The 22,218-nt window shown below is 33.8% G+C and overlaps 1 protein-coding gene across 1 annotated transcript in view; it reads left to right on the top strand.

Annotated features, from left to right (window-relative positions):
- pde8b (phosphodiesterase 8B) overlaps positions 1–22,218 on the top strand; it is a 73,112-nt gene that overhangs the window by 17,268 nt on the left and 33,626 nt on the right. The window contains exons 2-10 of the mRNA XM_073824303.1: positions 5,948–6,004; positions 11,142–11,332; positions 13,509–13,568; positions 13,655–13,712; positions 14,666–14,754; positions 14,854–14,932; positions 15,619–15,759; positions 15,896–15,984; positions 17,873–17,927. Coding sequence (XP_073680404.1) covers positions 5,948–6,004; positions 11,142–11,332; positions 13,509–13,568; positions 13,655–13,712; positions 14,666–14,754; positions 14,854–14,932; positions 15,619–15,759; positions 15,896–15,984; positions 17,873–17,927 — 819 coding nt within the window. The remainder of the gene's footprint in view (positions 1–5,947; positions 6,005–11,141; positions 11,333–13,508; positions 13,569–13,654; positions 13,713–14,665; positions 14,755–14,853; positions 14,933–15,618; positions 15,760–15,895; positions 15,985–17,872; positions 17,928–22,218) is intronic.

The following is a 22,218-nucleotide window of genomic DNA, read 5'->3' as shown; positions in this document are numbered from 1 at the left end:
AAGGGGTTTTGTTAATATGCTGATTTACTGTTTACAAGAAACGTTTTTATTATTATTATATATATAAAACAGTTGAGAACATTTTTTTCAGGATTCTTTGATGAATAGAAAGATTCAAAGATCGGCATTTATCTGAAATGAAGCTTTTCTAACATTATCTACTATACCATTAAGAAGCCTGGAGTCAGTATTTGTTTTTTGTTTTTTTGTGGAAAGAAATTAATATGTATGTATGTATGTATGTATGTATTTATTTATTTAGCAAGGATGCTTTAAATTGATCAAAAGTGATGATAAAGACTTTTTATAATGTTACAAAAGATTTCTGTTTCAAATAAATACTGTTCTTTTGAACTTTCTATTCATCAAAGAAACCTGAAAAAGTTCTACTCAGCTGTTATCAACATAATAATAATTGCTTTTTTGAGCAGCAAATCAGAATATTAGAATGATTTCTGAAGGATCATGTGACTGGAGTAATAATGCCAAAAACTGAGCTTTGAAATCACAGGTATAAATTAGACTTTAAAATCTATTAAAATAGAAAACAGTTATTTTAAATTGTAAAAATATTTCAGAATTTTACTGTTTTTGCTGTACAAAAGCAGACGAGACTTCTTTAAAAACATTAAAAAATCTTACTGTTCAAAAACTGGACTGGTAGTTTATGTAAGATTCATTCTATTAATTTCTTATAGTCTTACAAATATAACTATGGTCAATTTGGCAGAAATCATAGTAAATTTTTTTAGTTTAGTTGCTTTGTACCTCAATCAGAAGCTGAGTTTTAGTGTAAGAGATTGTGTGTTTATTTTTCGCAACTGTTTGTCCTTGTGAGTTTGTGTGTTATACCATGTTGCGTTGCTCTTTTGACCCACAATTGTCTCTGCCAGTGTTGTTCTCCAGATGTGGACAAATAGCAAGATGAAATGTGCATTTGAAGGTGTGTGTGTGTGTGTGTGTGTGTGTGTGTGTGTGTGTGTGTGTGTGTGTGAAAGCTAGGAGAACAGCACAGATCTTTTATCCTGGAGAGATCTGCAGCATCAGAAGAGCTAAAATTTACCATCTCTCTTTGAAGGAGGGCTGAAATGAAGTGTGGAGTCATTTAAAGATAATTAAGCGGCATTTGAAGAAGTAAAATGCTTGGTTTGTTTATTGACACAGCCATCAGAAGCTGTATGATCTCTGTATCAATGCTGACCATCACATTATTTTGATGCATTCATCATTTCCTAAAAGTGAAACGTGTCATGTATTTACAGTGCCTTGCAAAAGTATTCATACCCCTTCATTTTTTTTCACATTTTGTTTTGTTGCAGCATTATGTTAAACTACTTCAAATTAGTTTTTCCCCACAGCAGTTTACACTCCATACACCATAATAATGACAAAGCAAAAACCAGATTTGCAAATTTTACAAATTTATTAAAAATAAAACACTGAAATAAGTACATTGCATAAGTATTCATACCCTTAACTCAGTACATAGTTGAAGCAGCTTTACAGGCTCAAGTCGTATGATGTGACAAGCTTTGCATATCTGCATTTGGCAATTATCTGCCATTCTTTGCCTCACCTGTTCACCTCTCAAGCTCTGTCAGCTTGGATGGGGGCTGGCAGACATTTTCTAGAGTCCTAGTTGTTCCAATCGTCATTATGGATAATGGAGGCTATGCTTCTGTGAACCTTCAATGCAGCAGATTTTTTTCTGAACTCTTCCCTAGATCACTGCCTTAATGCAAATCTGTCACTGAGCTCTACAGGCAGTTATCTTGGTTTTTGCTCTGATATGCATTTTCAGCTGTTAGACCTTTTCTGATAGGTGTGTGCCTTTCTAAATCATACTCATTCAAATGAGTTTGCCACAGTTTAACTCCACTCGAAGTGTAGTAACATCTAGAAGCAATATGAATGCTCCTGAGCTAAATTTCGAGTGTCCCAGAAAAGGGGTATGAATACTTATGCAACAGGATCTTTTCAGTTTTTTATTTCTAATAAATTTGCAAAGTTGTTACAAACTTGTTTTGTGCTTTGTCATTATGGTGTGTGAGATGTAGATTGATGTGGGAAAAAAAGTAATTTAAAGCAGTTTAACATAATGCTGCAACAAAACTAAATGTGAAAAAAAATGAAGGGGTATGAATACTTTTGCAAGGCACTGTATATATTCCACCTTAGTTTAATATGCAGAGACAACTGAAAGAGAACAGTTGTTAGGTTAATATCCAAGGAGTGTAAACAGTGTGGTGGTTTACAACACTGTGGTCAACTTCTGGTTCAACCTGTAATGTGAGTTTGGGACAGGATGACCTAAAAGGACCTGTTTTTAGACTTTCCTCCATGGGTTTGCTAATGTACCCATGAAGATCTTTCTTTAGTCAAAAAGAAATTAAGGTTTTTGAGGACAGCACTTCAGGATTTTTCCGCATATAGTGGACTTCAGTGGTGGCAAAGGTCCAAATTGCAGTTTCAAAGCAGCTTCAAAGGGCTCAACATGATCCCAGCCAAGGAATAAGGGTCATATCTAGTGAAACAATCATTCATTTTCTAAAAAAAAATTGAAATGTATATACTTTTTAACCACAAATGCTCATCTTTAAAGCCCACTACATGGAGAAAAATCTTGGAATGTTTACCTCAAAAACTGTCATTTCTTTTCGACTTAAGAAAGAAAGACATGAACATCTTGGATGACGTGGGGGTGAGTAAATTATCAGGACATTTTAATTCTGGAAGTGAACTAATCCTTAAACTGTGTGTACAGGTTTATGTAATTCATGAGGACCCATAATGAAAGCATGGTTTATGAGGACACTTCCTGTGATTAGAAAATATAGTTTGTACTGAATAAACCATTATGCTTATGGAGAGTCCCTGTAAACCACATATACCAATGCGTGTGGGAGTGTGTGTGTGTGTGTGTGTGTGTGTGTGTGTGTGTGTGTGTGTGTGTGTGTGTGTGTGTGTGTGTGTGTGTGTGTGTGTACCTGGTATTCATCACGTTGTGGGGACCAAATGTCCCCACAAGGATAGGAATACCAGTAGATTTTGACCTTGTGGGGACATTTCTCAGGTCCCCATGAGGAAACAGGCTTATAAATCATGCACAATGAGTTTTTTGATGAAGTAAAAGTGTGCACAATCTCCTGTGAGGGCTAGGTTTAGGTGTAGGGTAGGTGTAGGGCGATAGAAAGTACGGTTTGTACAGTATAAAAACCATTACGCCTATGGAATGTCCCCATAAAACATGTAAACCCAACATGTGTGTGTGTGTGTGTGTGTGTGTGTGTGTGTGTGTGTGTGTGTGTGTGTGTGTGTGTGTGTGTGTGTGTGTGTGTGTGTTTTGCTTTCTAGGAAATGACATGTAACGTCAGTGCCAATAAGTGAGAAACCTCAAGCACGGGGCTGGGAGTTAGAGAGGAAGAGCAAAGAATGCAGACAAGATTTGATTGGGAAAATGTATGAAAATGTAGCAGAAATGTTGGACTGACTTTCTGAAGCTGAATCATCAGTTACAGAGTTGCAGAGAATGCATTTGAACACAGGATTAAATGTGTTGTTGATTTTCCAGTGGCAAAATGTTCTTTCTACTTTTATTGTGTAATTGTTATTGAGAAAACATGAGTCTTGTGTTATCTTGTGTAACTGTGGTTTTGGTAATGGCCTTTGGCTGGAAAATAAAAAGCAGCGTTGATACCGACTGTCTCTTCTGACTATCACTTTTAGTATGAAAAAGCAATTTTCCGTAGTGTAACTTTCAGAGCTTTCAAAAAATTATTTTGCCAGAATAAGAGGGATCTTGCATGTTATTTTTTTATTCAGTTCTGACCTGAATAAGATATTTCACATATAAGACATTTACATATAGTCCACAAAAGAAAATAATAGTTGAGTTTATAAAAATGACCCTGTTCAAATGATCCTTAATACTGTTGTTATGACCCACAGCTGTGTTTTTTTTTTGTTAGGTGATAGTTGTTAATGAGTCCCTTGTTTGTCCTGAGCAGTTAAACTGCCTGCTGTTCTTCAGAAAAATCCTTCAGGTCCCACAGATTCTTTGGTTTTTCAGCATTTCGTGTATTTTAACCCTTTCCAACAATGACTGTATGATTTTGAGATCCATCTTTTTACACTGAGGACAACTGAGGAACTCATATGCCACTATTACAGAAGGTTCAAACGCTCACTGATGCTTCAGAAGGAAACATTAACAGCTGGGGGTTGAAAACTTTTGAACGGAATGAGGATGTGTATATTTTTCTTATTTTGCCTAAATATCATTTTTTTTTTTAATTTAGCACTGCCCTTCAGAAGATAAAGAAGGTATGTACATGTTCCCCAGAAGACAAAATAAGCTACATTTACCCTGATCAGTGAGCGTTTAAGCCTTCTGTAATAGTTGCACATGGAAAGGGTTAAAATACACAAAAATGCTGAAAAACTAAAGAATCTATGGGACCTGAAGGACTTTTCTGAAGAACAGCAGGACGTTTAACTATTCAGGACAAACAAGGGGCTCATGAACAACTAAAAAACAAAAACACAGCTGTGGATCATTCAGGTAACAACACAGTATTAAGAATCAAGTGTATGTAAACTTTTGAACAGGGTCATTTTTATAAATTCAGCTATTATTTTTCTTATGGACTATATGTAAACGTCTTGTATGTGAAATATCTTAATCAGGTCAGTACTAAATAAAAATATAACATGCATTTTGTATGATCTCTTATTTTGGTCAAATAATGAACATTGCAGATTCTGCAAGGTGTATGAAAACTTTTGACTTCAACTGTTTTTATGTTAATGGTTGCACTATTTTACATTGATAGTGCGACCTTTTGCTTTGCTTTGTCCTTTTTACAGTAATTTCACATTAGTCTCAGTAAATTTCAAGCAGCTGATTAGAGCTGATATACGTATGAAACAAAACAAGCACATTTTCGACACAAACCAATTAAAAAAAACTACGTTCTGCTGGAAGAACATGCTGAGATTCAGTTCATTTTACTACAAGTGACAATTGTGGATTATTGTTAATAGCATTTGTTGAAACTGTAATTGCATCTCTGCAGATTGTGATTGTATTATGACTGTTGGACTGTCAAATTAAACAGATCCCAGATCTGAGTGTGTGTGTAGTAACAGGAATGGAAGCTCTTGACTCTAGATGGCCCCTCAACAGTTAAAATGAACATAAAACAGGCAGATAACCCAAGCAAATTCATGCTGTGCCATTTACACAAGAGCGAGAGAGAGTTGCATTGCAAGTACACTGATTTTATTTGAATCTTTATATCTTTTTATTGCAAAACAAGACAAAATATCTTTACTCATCCCGTTTGTCCTGGCGAAATTAAATGTGCATTACATATGCTGCTTTTATAGTGATTATGGTCCGTATTTAGCCTGAAGGCTTTTTGTACATGTGTGTTTGTGTGTGTGAGCGTGTGATTCCTGCTGAGAGGCTTATGTGTAGTGTTAAAGTGGATGACGCAGGAAGCTTTGAGCCACCTGCTCTCTGCCATTGCAACAATGTCGCCGTACCATTTGGACAACGCCGTAAAAGACAGCATATCTCATATCCGACAAAGCGTTAGAACAGCTAAAAGATTGTTTAAAACAGTTTAACTATAGAAATATGGATAATCGTGTTAGGATCAGTTAACTAACACTCTTGGATTGGAGTACCTACCATCATTAATTCAACCTGTGAAACATTATTTCTTCATTGGACCGATTTTGTTTGTCGTGTGTAGTTTGCTTAAATGATTGTATTCGTGGACATTCGAGCACATGTACAAACAATATGTGATTAGAAACAGGACAGGCATGTCAGAATGTTGCTTCAGGGCTCTGAGATGGTAAAACCAGATGCATTCTTGCTTTAGTTTTTGGCTTTTTTAACCTCATTTCAAATATACCTGTTTCTCTTGATCTCTTCCAGGTGTCTGCAGCAGAAGAGCGTTTGGGGCCGATGCGACTGACCCAGGAGCCCATTCAGGTAAAGTACTGTTTGGTCATTCTGTGTATGTTTGAATTTGTGGCTTTGAAATTTTGGAGTCGGTATGATTTTTTATATTTTGGATTTTGACGTCTCGCCAAGGCTGCATTTAATTAATCAAAAATACAGTAAAAACTGTAAAGGTGCAAAATAATATTGCTATTTAAAATAAATGTTTTCTATTTGAATATATTTTAAAACTTAATTTATTTCAGTAATGCAAAGCTACATTTTCATTGCTGATTTGCTGTTTTTTAAACGTTTATTTTTATTATAAGTGTTGGAAACAGTTCTTTCGCTTAATATTTTTGTGGAAACATTGAAATATAACTATTTATTTTAATAACTGTCAGAAATGTCCTCGCTGTCACTTATATTCAGTTTAATGTGTACTTGCTGATTAAAAGTATTAATTTATTTGATAAAATCCAAACTTTTGAATGCTAGTGTGTTTACTGGCTTTTTAAGTGTTTGGCTAGTTAACTTCGATCTGGTTAATGATCTGGGCCAGGTAAACAAAAGGTGCATGTTTAATTAGCTAATTACTGAGATTGTCTCCATGTTATCATTGTGCGAGCCACTAAACCACAGGTTGCTTTAAGTGAATGATTAGTGTGTAGAAATTGCTTTAAATGAGAAGAATCTGTTGTACGTCTTTATTTTAATTAATCTACCAAATCTGGACCAATTTGAGATTCAGCATTGGCCACTAAACTTGGTTTATCTTCAAAACACATTGAAACTCAATATAACTAAACATTTACAAGATCATTTGTAGTGTTTGTATCTCTTTACAAACTGCAAAAGGGGGAAATATATCAATAAAAGCTTCCTGTATCAAACCAATGAGTGGCATTACTGAAACGCCGTCTAAGCTGTTCGCCAATTGCAGCACAGCGAGATTGCTAACCAATCACAACACATTTGGTTTTTTTCGGAAGGCAGGCCTTTATCAAACCCGGAACTAATCGAGTCATATGTGCCAGCCTGGGGAGAAAGCTATTGTAACAATGTAAATTATGTGAAAAATAATGCGTTTCTCGAACCACCCAGCATGAGAGCATGTTCCACTGCACCCTCAAAACAAAATAAAAACTTTATAAAAGAGCATAACAGGACCCCTTTAACAATGTGTTTGGAATGGCATGATGGTAAGCAAATGACAACATCATTTTCATTTTTGAGTGAACTGTTTCTTTTTCTTGCTTTCTAAATGCCTACACCACAAACAACAAATTGGTCAACCACAATAACATAACCAGCTCTTAGCAATTTATTTCACTTTTCCAGGATATCGTAGTTGTGCAGTGACGTTTCAAACATTTTAAAGCACCATCTCTTGAATTTATAGGATTTAATACATCATTTCAGGTCATTATGAAACCATGTAGGCTAGTGATGCATTATGATCTCTCACAGTCCCTGCAGTAATGCATTGTGGAATGTCACTGAGACATCATAGATTATCACTACAGGACTCTTTTTACTCATGTTTTGATCTCACATAGGCTGTGCAGTAATAGAATGTCACTGTGACATCATAATGCATTACTGTCATTGCGGCAGTATGGCAAATGAGTGAGGGCACCTAAAGACCTCTTAACATGGACTCATGACCCCAGGGATAATCTTGAGATGTCTCAAAGGATTGACACAGAGATTATCCTGAGTGCTTGTGTGTGTGCGCGTGTGTGTATGTGTGTGCGCGTGCATTTGCATGTGTGTGTGTATGAGTGTGTGGTATTAGTGGGAATTAAGGTTCAATAAAAGTGGAATTGTGAAACAGAAAGTGTGCATGATGTTAACCTAATGACTGACTGCCATTGTAAATTGAGGCCGCTTATGTTATCTCCGACTCGCTAAGAGACAAGATTGATTTTACAAATGAATCACCTATCATTTCTAGGGGCTTTTGAAATTGAATGAACTTTTTTTTTTTTTATAGGTCACTTTTGCTTATGTCTAATCTCCTCTGTCTGCTCTATTTTATATGCTAGAAAGCATATTTCTCTTGTTTGAATAGCTGCAGACATCGCCAGATTCGACAAGGCTGTATAACAGGTTACCGAAATCCATTATCCCTCTCTATTTTACACAGAATTACTTTAATGTTACCCAGATTCACTCTGGTGATGGATAAACTTCTCTAGTTTATACTCTAGAATGCATATTGCTCTGGTATGAACAGATGCAGATTTACACCAGTGTCACTAATTCCAACAAGGCAGTGGAACAGGTTACCAAAATCTGTTCTCCCCCTTTATTTCACACAGAATGACTTTAACGTTATCCAAATTCACACTGGTGATATCTATACTTCTCTATTACAAGCATTTTGATTTGATCAGGGTCACCAAATCTGACAACACACCGTTACAGTGTACCAAAATCCGTTACCACCTTGTATTCTACATAGGATTGCTTTGATGTTACCCAAATTCACTCTGGTGATGTCTAATGTCCTCTGTTTCGTACTCTAGAAAGCATTTTGATTTGATGTGAACTGCTGTTCTTATCTAGAGCAAGGTTACCAATTCTGACAACACACTGTTACAGGTTACAGAAATCTGTTACCCCTCTCTGTTTCGCACAGAATGTCTTTAATGTTACCCAAATCCACTCTGATGATAGTAAAACTTTATTTTATACTCTAGAAAGCATATTGCTCTGATGTGAACAGTTGCACATATAGAGCATATACATATAGGTCATTAATTCCTAAAAGGCAGTGCAATTCCTAAAAGGCTATTTCACACAAAATGACTTAAATGTTACACAAATTTATTCTGGTGATGTCTAAAGTTCTGACAACACACCCTTACAAGTTACAAAAATCCGTTACCACCTTGTATTTTATTACAGAATTGCTTTGATGTTACACAAATTCACTCTAGTGATATCTATACTTCTCTATTTCATACTCTAGAAAGCATTTTGATTCAAATTGAACAGCTGTTCATATAGAGCAAGGTCACTAATTCTGACAAGGCAGTGTAACAGGTTACCAAAATCTGTAACCCTCTCTATTTCACACAGAATGACTATAATGTTACCCAAAATTATTCTGGCCATGTCTAAACTTCTATTTCACACTCAAAAAAGCATTTTGATTTGATGTGAGCACTTGCACATATACAGATTTACCAAAATCCATTAACACCTTGTATTTTACACAGAATTGCTTTGATGTTACCCAAATTCACTCCGGTGATGTCTTATGTCCTCTGTTTCATACTCTAGAAAGCATTTTGATTTGATGTGAACTGCTGTTCTTATAGAGCAGATTTGGTGAAACAGGTTACCGGTTACCGATTCTGACAACACACTGTTACAGGTTACGGAAATCCGTCACCCCTCTCTGTTTCGCACCGAATGTCTTTAATGTTACCTTAATTCACGCTGATGAGAGTTAAACTTTATTTTATACTCTAGAAAGCATATTGCTCTAATTTGAACAGTTCCACATATACAGCAGGGTCATTAATTCCTAAAAGGCAGTGTAACATGTTACCAAAATCTGTTACCCCCTCTATTTCACACAAAATGACTTTAAAGTTACCCAAATTTATTCTGGTGATGTCTAAACTTCTCTATTTCACACTCTAGAAAGCATTTTGACTTGATGTGAGTACTTGCACATATACCGCAGGGTCACCAAATCTGACAACACACCCTTACAGGTTACAAAAATCTGTTACCACCTTGTATTTTATTACAGAATTGCTTTGTTACGCAAATTCACTCTAGTGATATCTATACTTCTCTTTTTCATACTCTAGAAAGCATTTTGATTCAATATGAACAGCTGTTCATATAGAGCAAGGTCACTAATTCTGACAAGGCAGTGTAACAGGTTACCAAAATCTGTTACCCCCTCTATTTCACACAAAATGACTTTAATGTGACCCAAATTCACTCTGGTGATGTGTAAACTTCTCTATTTCACACTCTAGAACACATTTTGATTTGATGTAAGCTCTTGCACATATACAGCAGGGTCACCAAATCTGACAACACACCGTTACATGTTACCAAAATTTGTTACCACCTTGTATTTTATTACAGAATTGCTTTGTTACACAAATTTTCTTTTGTCTAATGTCCTCTGCTTCACCAAATCTGACAACACATCCTTACAGGTTACTACGTTTAGTTCCCCCCTATATTTACATACTGTACAATGACTAGCCAAATTCACTCTAGTGATGTCTAATCTCCTATATCTCCTCTATTTTATATCCCAGAAAGCTCTGGTGTAATACATACAGCAGGGTCACCAAATCCGACCGGGCAATATGACATTATGTTACCGAAAGCTGTTACCCACCTCTGTTTCACACAGAATGGCTAAATGTCCAAATTCACTCTAGTGATGTCCAAACATCTCTATTTCATACTCAGAAAGCATTATGATTTTATGTGAACAGTTGCACATATACTTCACCAAATTGTTGCAGTTTACCAACAATGTTACCCTTCCCTCTGTTTTACACAGAAGTGCTTAAATGTTACCCAGATTGACTCTGATGATGTCTAATCTCCTTTGTTTTTAATAATCTAGAAAGCATATTGATCTGATGTAAACATCTGCAAATATTCACCAATTCTGACAACACAGCATTCCAGGTTACCAAAATCAGTTGCTTAGATTTGCTAACCCTGCTGTATCTCTGTTTGTTCAAATCAGAGCACTATGCTTTCTAAGATATAAAATAGAAGATGTTACACATCACCAGAGTGAATTTGGGTAACATAAAGTCATTCTATCTGAAATAGAGGGGTAACATACCCCTTACAGTGCATTGTTGTATTTGGTGACCCTGCTATTTATCTGCAGTTTTCACATATCTGATGCTTGTGAAAAAGGCCTGTTCTGACAACAAGTAGAAATGTGTTTGAAGGTTTGTGTGTGAGCGGGTGAGGTCACTCTGCCCCCTGTAGGTGGACGTGTGGTGCTGCACTTTGGGCCTCCTGAGCGAGGTAGCAGTGACAGAGGCGTCCTGAACGACCTGGACCGTGTGGAATTTCACATCTAAACTCCATGGTTACACAACGCTGAACAGGATGAAAGACTGTTGACCTTTCACACGCACCCACCAACAGCACCTCTCTCTTTCTCCGTCTCTCTCTCGCTCAGGTGTTACTGGTCTTCGCTAAAGAAGACAGTCAGAGCGATGCGTTCTGGTGGGCGTGTGAGCGGGCGGGGTTCAGGTGTAACATCGCGCGAACACCTGAGTCTGCGGTGGAGTGTTTCTTGGATAAACACCACGAGATCGTCATCATTGATGGCCGGCACTCACGGTACTTTGAGGCTGATGCTGTCTGCCGGTGGGTACAACTAAACCATCCATCATCTGTCTCTTGCTCGTTTCTTTCATCTCTTAAACACGGTTTGATGGACATTTTAGCACTCTCACAGAGGCAGGAAGGGAAATTAACTTTTTTGTCAACAAGTGCCTGCTTTTTACTATTTGTTTATATACATTAACTCACTTTTAAAGAAGTTCACTTCCAGAGCAACATTTTTCAGATAATGTTCTCATTCCCTTGTCATCCAAGATGTTCATGTCTATCTGTCTTCAGTCCTAAAGAAATTGTGTTTTTGAGGAAAACATTTCAGGATTTCTCTCTATATAGTGGACTTCTATGGTGCCCCCAAGTTTGAACTTCCAAAATGCAGTTTAAATGCAGGTTCAAAGGGCTCTAAGTGATCCCAGTTGAGGAGGAAGGGTCGTATCTAGTGAAACAATCAGGAATTTAATTTTTTATTTGTAAACACTAAGTTGGTACTTCTGCTGTGATTTTGAAGTCAAAGGAAAAAATGAGATGGGAGTTTCTCAACCTAACCTAACTGTCTTGAAATGGAGTTAAAATGTATATAAATTGTCCATTTTCTTTTTAAATAACTGACCTTTTTGCTAGAGAAGACCCTTCTTCCTTGGCTGGGATCGTTTAGAGCCCCTTGAAGCTGCATTTAAACTTCATTTTGGAAGTTCAAACTCGGGGGCACCATAGAAGTCCATAGAAGTGTTTTCCTCAAAAAAAAAATTCTATACAACCAAAGAAAGAAAAACATGAACATATTGGATGACAAGGGGTGAGTTACTTGTCTGAAAATGTTTGTTCTGAAAATAAACTTCACCTTTAAATAAAATTGTTAAAATGTTTAATGTTTATGTTGATTCTGATTCAGTTGGATTTGATTCTGATTCATTTGCAAATATTCCAGTTCTAATGTGCATTTCATGAAAGATTATACATTATACTTGTTTTTTTTTAACCATTTATTAAAAGATCTGACTCGTAAGATGTAGTCATGAAACATTTGCAAAGCGAAAAAAATTGTATTCTCTAAAAAGAATTGTTCGTAAGAATCATTTGTATGTGAATCTTTAAAGGGGTCATCGGATGCCTATTTTCCAAGTTGAATACGATTCTTTAGGGTCTTAATGAGAAGTCTATAACATACTTTGGTTCAAAATTTCTCAATGGTAGTGTAAAAAACACTCTTTACCTTGTCAAAATCAGCCCTTTTTAGAGTGAGGTGTTTTGTTGCATGTTTCTTTAAATGCTAATGAGCTCTGCTTGCCCCGCCCCTCTCTGCTGTGAGATGATGAGCCATAATGTTTACTTTAGAAACATTTAGCAGCAAAACTTGCTAAGAAGCACATTATTGAGAAAGGCCATTTGCAAACATGCATAAAAACCCTTCTACTCACTTCTGCTGTGGATGAAGCTGCATCACAAATGATTCGCAGGAGCATAGAAGCATATGTAGATCGCCGCTTTCCTTCCAAAAAGGAAAGTAACATTAAACCTCTGCGTCTTCAGCAGCTCAGATGTCGGGAGTAAATGACGACTGCTATGTTCATTATTACATCCAACAACAGAACACCTCAATTGCTCAATCTGAGACATTCTTGTCTTCCCTTGCACCTGAGTCGGACTGTTTCATCTCGGTGAGGGTGGGTTTAAGGGAAGGTGCTCATGTCAATCAACTATTGTGGGAGCGACCTCTGTCGGTGTGCCGTCACGACCTGATTTTCAAAAGGGGATATTACTTTTAAAGATTAAAAAAATACCACTGGGTAGATTTTTATCATTTCAGGGTGGTAGGGTGGTTTACACAAACTGCCAACACGCATTAATGTTTAAACAACATGTAAAAGTGAGTTTTGCATCCGATGACCCCTTTAAGACCAGGTTCCCTACCACAGTGGCTGGCAGGTAAAATAAAGCAAAATTACTCTCCACTGCGAAGGAAGTGGCCTGCATTTGGCTGGTTGTGGGTGTTCATTTCCCATCCTGCACAGAGGCTTAAATCCTTTTGTGCACACCCATACTCAAAGCTGGCAACTTTCTGCCAAATCACCGTTTTCCCAGTGTCTATAATGGAAAGAGAGTCTGTTGCAGAGAAATGTGCACAAGATACTCGATTTCACTGCCGTGATGAAATCAGAAAATGCAAAAACGTACTTTTTTGTTATTTTATGTTTTAAAACAGGATGATTCGAGCAACCAAGCCTTCTGAACACACTGTTATTTTAGCAGTGATGCCACAAACGTAAGGCCTTAGAACACTTTTATTTATTTTCCATGTGTTACGGATGTCCGTCATGTTTCTCCTACTGATCTTTCTCTCTCTCGCAGTCCCTCAGATCAGGAGGAACCATCTGTTCTTCCTCTTCTCTCTGCTGGCTTCTCCAGAGTGAGTATTTTACACTAAAACAGGAATATTTGCTAGACTACATGGGTGGGGCAATGGGGCGTGGCTGAACATGCGTGTGGGCGTGGTCTGTACAAATTAAGATTATCAGTTCTTAAAGTTCTGTCAGGTTTTATTAAATCCCAAAAAAATAATGAAACTTAAAAGTAATTCATTTAAAGTAGTGCAGAAGTTTAAAAGAAATATAAAGGTCTTTTTGTACTTTTTGTGCTTTTAAATGTTGTATTAATTTTAAATTTAAACATTTTATGTGTTTCTAAATTATATATTTTTTAAAATTCAAAAATGTATAAATGTATATACATTTTTATTTTTTATTTATATTTAAATATACTTTAAATATATATAACTTACTCATTTATAGTCATATTTACACAAACACACACTCTCAAACACAAACAGTTGAGGTCAAAAGTTTACACCCCCCTTTCAGGATTATTAAAAAATGTAAATTATTTTGCCAAAATAAGAGGGATCATACAAAATGCATGTGTTTATTTAGTATTGTCCTAAATAAGATAGTTCACTTAAAATATGTTTACATATAGTCCACAAGAGAAAATAATAGTTGAATTTATAAAAATGACCCAGCTCAAAAGTTTACATCCCCATGATTCTTAAAACTGTATTGTTACCTGATGATGATAGTTGTTAATGAGTCCCCTGTTTGTCCTGAATAGAAACATTCTTTAGATCCCACAGATTCTTTTTGTTTGTTTTTCAGCATTTTTGTGTATTTGAACCCTTTCCAACAATGACTGTATTATTTTAATCTTTTTTCAAACTGACAACAACTGAGGGACTCATAAGCTAATTTTACAGAAGGTTAAAACGCTCACTGATGCTCAAGAAGGAAAAACCATGCAACCATTGACCTCAACTGTATATGTACATACTGTATATACAGTGCTGTATTATGTCTTTTTGTCTATCAGAGGTACCTGGAGAACAGCAGTGTGTCAGCCTGCTATAATGAGTTAATCCAGTTAGAACACGGAGAGGTTCGAGCTCAGTTCAAACTGAGGTAAGTCTAAAGCCTTAGCTAATGAGAAGTTCAACGAAGACGCTGCTGTGAGACGGTCACAGAAAGCTTCAGTGTTTGTTTGTGCTTCTGTCATTGCAGGGCTTGTAACTCTGTGTTTACCGCAATAGAACAGTGTCAGGAAGCCGTGGAGATCAGCAGCGAAGATCACGTCATACAAGTGAGTTTTGGGATCCAAATGGATCGTCCCACTGGGATTTGGTCACATTTAGAAAGGTCATTTTTATTCAAAACAACATCCTTACAAGGACTACTGCTTGGATGCAATGCAGTAGAGTTAAGGTGGTCAAATACCAGATGAGAAACACACTAGGACAGCTCACAGGTACCACACACAAAATAGAGAACAAGAAATGTGACCTTGGACCACAAAACCAGTCCTTTGGGTCAATTTTTTGGAAATTGAGATTTGTACATCATCTGAAAGCTGAATAAATATGCTTTCTATTGATTGTCTGGTTTGTTAGGACAGGACAATATTTGGCCGAGATATAACTATTTGAAAATCTGCAATCTGAGGATGCCAAAAAATCTAAATATTGAGAAAGTCACCTTTAAAGTTGTCCAAATTAAGTTTTTAGCAATGCATATTATTAATAAAAAAATAAGTTTCGATATATTTACGGTAGGAAATTAACAAAATCTCTTCATGGTACATGATCTTTACTTAGTATCCTAATGATTGCAGGCATAAAAGTAAAATTTATCATTTTGACCATTACAATGTATTTTTGGCTATTGCTACAAATATACCCATGCTACTTAAGTTTTGTGGTCCAGGGTCACAGAGTTGAAATAGCATTTTTGATCATGTTCAGATATATGTCTTTCTCTGTGTGTTTTTAGTATGTAAATCCAGCATTTGAAAAGATGATGGGCTATCATAGAGGCGAAATAATCGGTAAAGAGTTGACCGAACTGCCCAAAAGTGAAAAGAACAGCGCCGACCTGCTGGACACCATTAACAACTGCATCAAGAAAGGAAAGGTTAGTCGGCTGTAGCACATTGCTTATTTATTAAGGTGTAATAGTAAATTATGTTTGACTGCAATACAATACCTATACTTGTCATTAACATAATTCTTAACTAATATTTTCAATATGTGTGTGTTTGTTTGCTTAGGAATGGCAGGGGATCTATTTCTCAAGGAGGAAGTCAGGGGACAGTATTCAGCAATATGTCAGAATCACTCCTGTGATTGGCCAGGGAGGGTGAGTCACATGACCATACAAAAATTATAATTTATCATATTTATTTTTAGAATGTTACATTTTATTATTTTATTATAAATTCATATTTAGTAATAATTTAATATTATAATTATTTTAATATTAAAAATATTTAGTATATATTAAATAATATAATAATATAATAAATCATATATTGTTTATTCATGAATTTATTATGAAGGATTTAGTTCGATAATATTTTTTTCAATGGTATTAGTATAAATGTTTTTTTAACTACATTTAACAAATTCATTATTCATTATTGTATTTAATTGAATATTATATTTAATAATACAAGTAGATACTTTTATTTCAAAAGCAAAAATAATATGGCTTGTTTTCTGAGAATGCAGTTTGAATGTTTTTATTACCTTATTAGCAAATAATTTTTTTAAGCATATATTTTTTTGAAATAATTTTAACCATAAACCTAACACAGTTCTTTTAAATTTCTTAAAATGTATTTAAATTGTACAATTATTAAACAAAGAAAACAAAGAAAAACAGTATTCATTTTTAGAATATTATATTTAATTATTTAATTATAAATTAAGTTTTAGTCATAATTTAATATTATAATTATTTTAATATTAAAAAGTTAAATATTTTGTTTTATTTTTAAATATTTTATATTTAAATCTAAAAAAAATTTCTTTAATAAACATGTATGTGTGTGTGTGTGTGTGTGTGTGTGTGTGTGTGTGTGTGTGTGTGTGTGTGTGTGTGTGTGTGTGTGTGTGTGTGTGTGTTTTTATACATAATATATACACACAGTACACATGCATATAGTATGTAATCATAAACTTTTGTTTTGGATGTGATTAATCGTTTGAAAGCCCTAATTATTTATTAAGGGGAGACACTGCAGTGTTTTTCATGCACCTGTCAAGTTTGAGATTTTGGGATTTTTGCTTTTTCATAAAGTGTTTCTTCAGACTACTGGAAAGAAAACATCCAAAAGACGTCAATAGATTTCAATTACAATACATGTTTTTAAAGGCCTTTTTCTCAAAATGAGTTTTTTCTCCTAAACTGAGCCATAAATCTCCACTTCAGCACCATATACATACACCAGACTTGACATTTTTATTATTTTCTATATCTTGAAGTTTTTTTTTACATAAGGATTTGTTAATTTATAATTTTTTTGATTATATATAACATTGTATTCCCCCCAAATTTCCCCCAAATTTAGTTACATTTAACAAATGAATTATTTTATTTAATTGAATATTACATTTAATAATACAAGTAGGTAATTTTATTTCAAAAGCAAAAAAAAAAAAATGAATGATTTTTTATTACCTTATTAGCAAATGTATTTATTGTAAGCATATCATTTTTTAATAATTTTAAGCATAAACCATTACATTTTTATTCCTGTCTATATCCTTTTAATATATAATTTGCTTGATTATATACATTTTATTTTCCCAAAAAAAAAAAAAAAAAAAATAATTGGTTTCGGTCTTTCAGAATTGTAGAGTGACAAAAATGAAATACCCAAAAATCTCTCTGTGAAAACTTTATACTCTAATATGTCAAAAAAAAAAATGAAACAAGAATTTTGAAACTGACTTCATCCAGTCTTTGGATTTTTCTACTAGAAATATATGCTAATTTAATCAAATAATGCCTCATTTGCATATTTAGACATAACATTTTATCAAACTTGTAATACAAATTTTTTTTTGCAATTATCAAAGTAATCAATCAACTGGGTAAGGCGATAAATATTAGTTAACTTCTTTACCCTATTCACCTGAATACATCGTGGGTGCCAGAAGTAATGGTAATTGACCAGTTATTCAAATATGTACAAATCAGCTAGAAAACAATCAAATCAGACCATTCTTTTCTTACTTTCCAGAAAAATCCGCCATTTTGTGTCCATCAAGAGGCCTTACAGTGACAACCACAGACAGGTATGTTTCTTATTTGCTCGTCCAGGTGATATTGTCATGCGAGGCTTAACTTTTAATCAGTGAGTATTCATTAAATGTTGACCAAGTTTAATGCTCAGCTATTAATAGAGCTCCCAAATTAGCACCAAAACTTGAAGTGTGCAGGGCTCACGGGGACAGCAGTGGGCAGAAATGTTAGCTCCATCCATCCTGACAGGCCAGTGTCAGAGAGCCAGGCGGGCGTCAGGGTTATTAATAACTCTCCACACGCTCAGGTCTAAACCCTGCTGTTAGTTCTAGCATTAGCTGGAGCTGCTGATCAGAAAGGCCTGTGAGAAACAGACATACTGACGCGTGTGTGAAATAGCTGTTGCTTTACTCACTGGTGTTAGTATTACCGTTCACACACTCTTTTATGAGTCTTACCAAAATGTGCCATGCTGAATCATTTTTTTTATTTCAAATGCGTTTCTTCTGAACTTTCTATTTATAAAAGAATCTTGAAAAAGGTTTTCACAAAAATATTAATCAAAAGATTATAAGCAAATCCGCATATTAAAATAATTTCTGAAGGATCATGTGACACTAATGATGCTGAAAATTCATCTTCGCATCACAGGAATAAGTTACATTTTAAAACAAAAAACTGTTTAAAATATTTCACTATATTACTGTTTTTACTGTATTTTTGAATTTAATAAATGCAGGCTTGGTGATCAGATGAGACTTTTGAATGCTAGTGTAAATTTAACCCTTGTGCATTCAAAAAAAAAGTTACACATAATTAAGCATTCAATTAAAAAAAGATTTATTAATATTTTTTTTCCACTTTCACTGATGTTGATTTTTTTTTAACCAGCATCTGTTCTATCCATAGATACCAAACATTAATTAATTTTCAGAATTGTAGCCCATTAAATGCTGGTTTGTTTGCATAATGCCACATGTGTGTTTTTTTTATGAAAAAATAAAAATAGTAGTAATTTCCATATACTAAATGCTGAGCAGAATTTGTTTCTTTGCTTATTAGATTCTTGGGTCTGTCAGTGAAGAACAATAACATTAATTTTGAGGCATTTATATGTTTATGTAGTGTTAGATTTAAAAAAAAAAATTTGGCAAATTTGAAAAAATGGCACAATCTATTAAAAAATTATAAAAATAAAAAATTTTAAGCCTTGCCAAAAGAATGAATGCCTATTAGCAAATATTGCATCTTTCTATAGTCAGATGTGGACATTTTTGTCCTTAAGGTCCTGAGTGTGAGTATTTTTTGGATTTTTTGTAATTACATTCAACAAAAGAATTATTGTATTTAATTGAATAATATATTTAATAATACAAGTAGATACTTCTATTTCAAAAGCAAAGCTTGTTTTCTGAGAATGCAATTTAAATGCTTTTTATTACCTTATTAGCCATTTTTTTATTTAATTTTTTTATTTTAAGCATATAATTTTTTAATAATTTTAAGCATAAACCATTACATTTTTATTCCTGTCTATATCCTGAAGTTTTTTACAGGGGGATTTGTTAATATATAATTTGCTTGATTGTATACAACATTTTATTTCCCCTCAAAAATGTAAAAATATATTGGTTTCGGTCTTTCAGAATTTTTTAACCAGCAGCATCTGTTCTATCCATAGATCCCAAACATTCATTCATTTTCAGAATTGTAACCCTTTAAATTCTTATTTGTTTGCATAATGCCACAGGTGTTTTTTTATGAAAAAATGAAAAATAATTTCCATATACTAAATGCTAAGCATAATTTTTTTTCTTTGCTTATTAGATTCTTGGGTATGTCAGTGAAGAACAACAACATTAATTTTAGGCATTTATATGTTTATGTATTGTTAGATTTTTTTAAAATGTATATGCCAAATTTGAAAAAAAAAAATGGCATAATCTATTAAACAATTTGTAAAAAAAAAAAATTTAAGCCTTGGCAAAAAAAATGAATGCCTATTAGCAAATATTGCGTCCTTCTATGGTCAAATGTGGACATTTTTGTCCTTAAGGTCCTGAGTGTGAGTATTTTTTGTACAGAGGGTAAAATTTTTTTTTTTTTTTTTTGAAGGAAATGATGGTGAAATATTAAAATTTCAATAAAAATAAACACCTGAGCCAAAATGTATGCAGTTGGCATTAACACAGGCACGCTTATAACAAAAACAAAACTGAAATGGACAAAAATCTCCATAAGGTCGCACAAGGGTTAAGTACTAATAAATACTTTCACTTCAAGATAAAAAAAATCACTGCAATTCATAACATTTTTGACGTTAAATCACAAATATAAAAGTATATTGGTTTCGGTCTTTCAGAATTTTTTAACCAGCAGCATCTGTTCTATCCATAGATCCCAAACATTCATTGATTTTCAGAATTGTAACCCTTAAAATTCTTATTTGTTTGCATAATGCCACAGGTGTTTTTTTCTTTATGAAAAAATGAAAAATTATTTCCATATACTAAATTCTGAGCATATTTTTTTTATTTGCTTATTAGATTCTTGGGTATGTCAGTGAAGAACAACAAAATTATTTTTAGGCATTTATATGTTTATGTATTGTTAGATTTTTTTTTTTTTTTAAATGTATATGCCAACTTTGAAAAAAAAATGGCATAATCTATTAAACAATTTGTAAAATAAATAAATAAATTTAAGCCTTGCCAAAAAAAATGAATCCCTATTAGCAAATATTGCATCCTTCTATAGTCAAATGTGGACATTTTTGTCTTTAAGGTCCTGAGTGTGAGTATTTTTTGTACGGAGGGTAAACGTGTTTTTTTTTTTGTTTTTTTTTTGAAGGAAATGATGGTGAAATATTAAAATTTCAATAAAAATAAACACCTGAGCCAAAATGTATGCAGTTGGCATTAACACAGGCACGCTTATAACAAAAAACAAAACTGAAATGGACAAAAATCTCCATAAGGTCGCACAAGGGTTAAGTACTATAGTAAATACTTTCACTTCAGGATAAAAAAAAATCACTGCAATTCATAACATTTTTGATGTTAAATCACACAGTGTGACTGAAAACCAAGCAATTTACACAATGTCTTGTTGCCTGGTGTTTGTTGCGACTGGTTAGGATTGAGACTCAGATTAACATTGAATAGACAGGATTTATCTCTCGTCACTCAGAACACGGTTTAAGCACTTGTTGAATTCACCTGGGTGGAAATCCTGTCCGCTGCAATCCATTTAATCCTTTTAACATGATCAAGTTTTGAATGAATGAAACAGGATTTCAGTTTTAGGCTAGAGATTAAAGAGCACTGCCAAAATCTAATCTATGTGGAGTGAGGTTTGCATTTTAGCAGAAAGTAAAAGTTATAAGGTACTGACAGAACCAGAATACGGATATTTTGCATGCACTTTCATGTGCACAAACACATGAACACAGTCAAAAATAAATGAAATGTAGGAAAGAGGATAAAAGAGTCTAGTTACACTGTCCTGAAGGATAATGTCAGGAAATCTGATTAAGTGAGACGATGCATGACATTGAATAATGCTTCATGACAAAAACAACCACTACTTTACAGGAGAAGATTTACTACACAGCCACTGATAATTAGTGTTATCTTTATCTTGTTTAAGCCAGCAGAATTTGTAAAGTGCATTTAATTTCTCCAATGAAAATGAAAAATGAAAAAATGCTGATATAATCGTTTGTTTTCAGGCAATAGCTTTCAAAAACATAGGGCTTTTATGCTCACTAGGCTGCGTTTATTTAATCAGTAAAAACAGTAATATTGTAAAATATTATTACAATTTAAAAGAAATGTTTTCTATTGTTTTATATTTTAAATTGTTGTTAATTCCTGTAATGCAATGCTGAATTTTCAGCATCATTACTTTATTCTTTATGATCCTTAAGAAATCATTCTAATATGCTAATTTGCTGATCAAGAAATAATTAATATTTCTGATTAGTATTTCTGATGAATGCAAAGTTTAAAAGAACAGCGTTTATCTGAATAGAAATCTTCTGTAACATTATTATGTCTTTACTGCCACCTTTATCAATTTAATCCACCCTTGATTTTTTATATTAAAAAAAATGTTATATTTTATACATATTTATATTTATTTTTAAAAATATTTCTTAATTTTAATAAAAAAAAAACTCACCCCAGACGATTGAATGGTGTATATACTGGTATTGAGCAAATTCCTTTATTTAAAACATTAAATATAAATATGAATACATTCAATATTATATAAATATTAAAAATAATATTTAATTTTATTAATTGCATTATTAAGTAACACTTATCACACTTATTAAATTAG

The sequence above is a fragment of the Garra rufa genome, chromosome 19, assembly GCF_049309525.1.
Source record: "Garra rufa chromosome 19, GarRuf1.0, whole genome shotgun sequence".
NCBI lineage: Eukaryota > Metazoa > Chordata > Actinopteri > Cypriniformes > Cyprinidae > Garra > Garra rufa.
This window is presented reverse-complemented; position numbering and strand designations above follow the sequence as displayed.